We start from the raw sequence: 531 nt of genomic DNA on the forward strand, positions 1-531 counted from the left end.
CCACAGAAAACTGTCTCCTGCTCAGTGGTCAGCTCTGGGGTTCATCTTGGTGTCATCAGGAGAAGATCTGGATGAGTTTGATCTGAAGAAATACTCAGCTTCAGAGGATGTTCTTCTGAAGCTGATGCCAGTGGTTAAAGTCTCCAACAAAGCTCTGTAAGGTCACATTATTACTGAATGTAGTTTTAGTAGAAAAAATTCACATTTTTTCATCAGTTCTTTACTAGCAGATTTTTCTCTCTGTCTCCTCAGACTGAGTGATTGTAACCTCTCAGAGAGAAGCTGTGCAGCTCTGTCCTCAGTTCTCAGCTCCCAGTCATCCAGTCTCACAGAACTGGACCTGAGTAACAACAAGCTGCAGGCAGGATTCAGGACTGAAGCTTCTCTCTGCTGGATTAGAGAGTCCAAACTGCAACCTGGAAACTCTGAGGTACAATCTTAGAGTTCTCAATCCTGGTGAAGTGAAATTTCTGTCCATTAGGGTTTAGTTGATTAGGGATCACAGATGAGAAATTTAGAATCCATGATCAG

General features: G+C 42.9%; 1 protein-coding gene across 1 annotated transcript in view; it reads left to right on the top strand.

The window, feature by feature from the left end:
* Positions 1–359: 359 nt before the first annotated feature.
* Positions 360–531, top strand: part of LOC129354228 (stonustoxin subunit alpha-like) — a gene marked incomplete at its 5' end in the record, with an annotated part of 4,735 nt that continues 4,563 nt past the window's right edge. Inside the window, one exon of the mRNA XM_055023745.1 lies at positions 360–430. Within this exon, the coding sequence (XP_054879720.1) occupies positions 360–430 (71 nt within the window). The remainder of the gene's footprint in view (positions 431–531) is intronic.

Source organism: Poeciliopsis prolifica, unplaced genomic scaffold, assembly GCF_027474105.1.
Source record: "Poeciliopsis prolifica strain line A6 unplaced genomic scaffold, Auburn_PproV2 SCAFFOLD106, whole genome shotgun sequence".
In the NCBI taxonomy this organism is placed as follows: domain Eukaryota; kingdom Metazoa; phylum Chordata; class Actinopteri; order Cyprinodontiformes; family Poeciliidae; genus Poeciliopsis; species Poeciliopsis prolifica.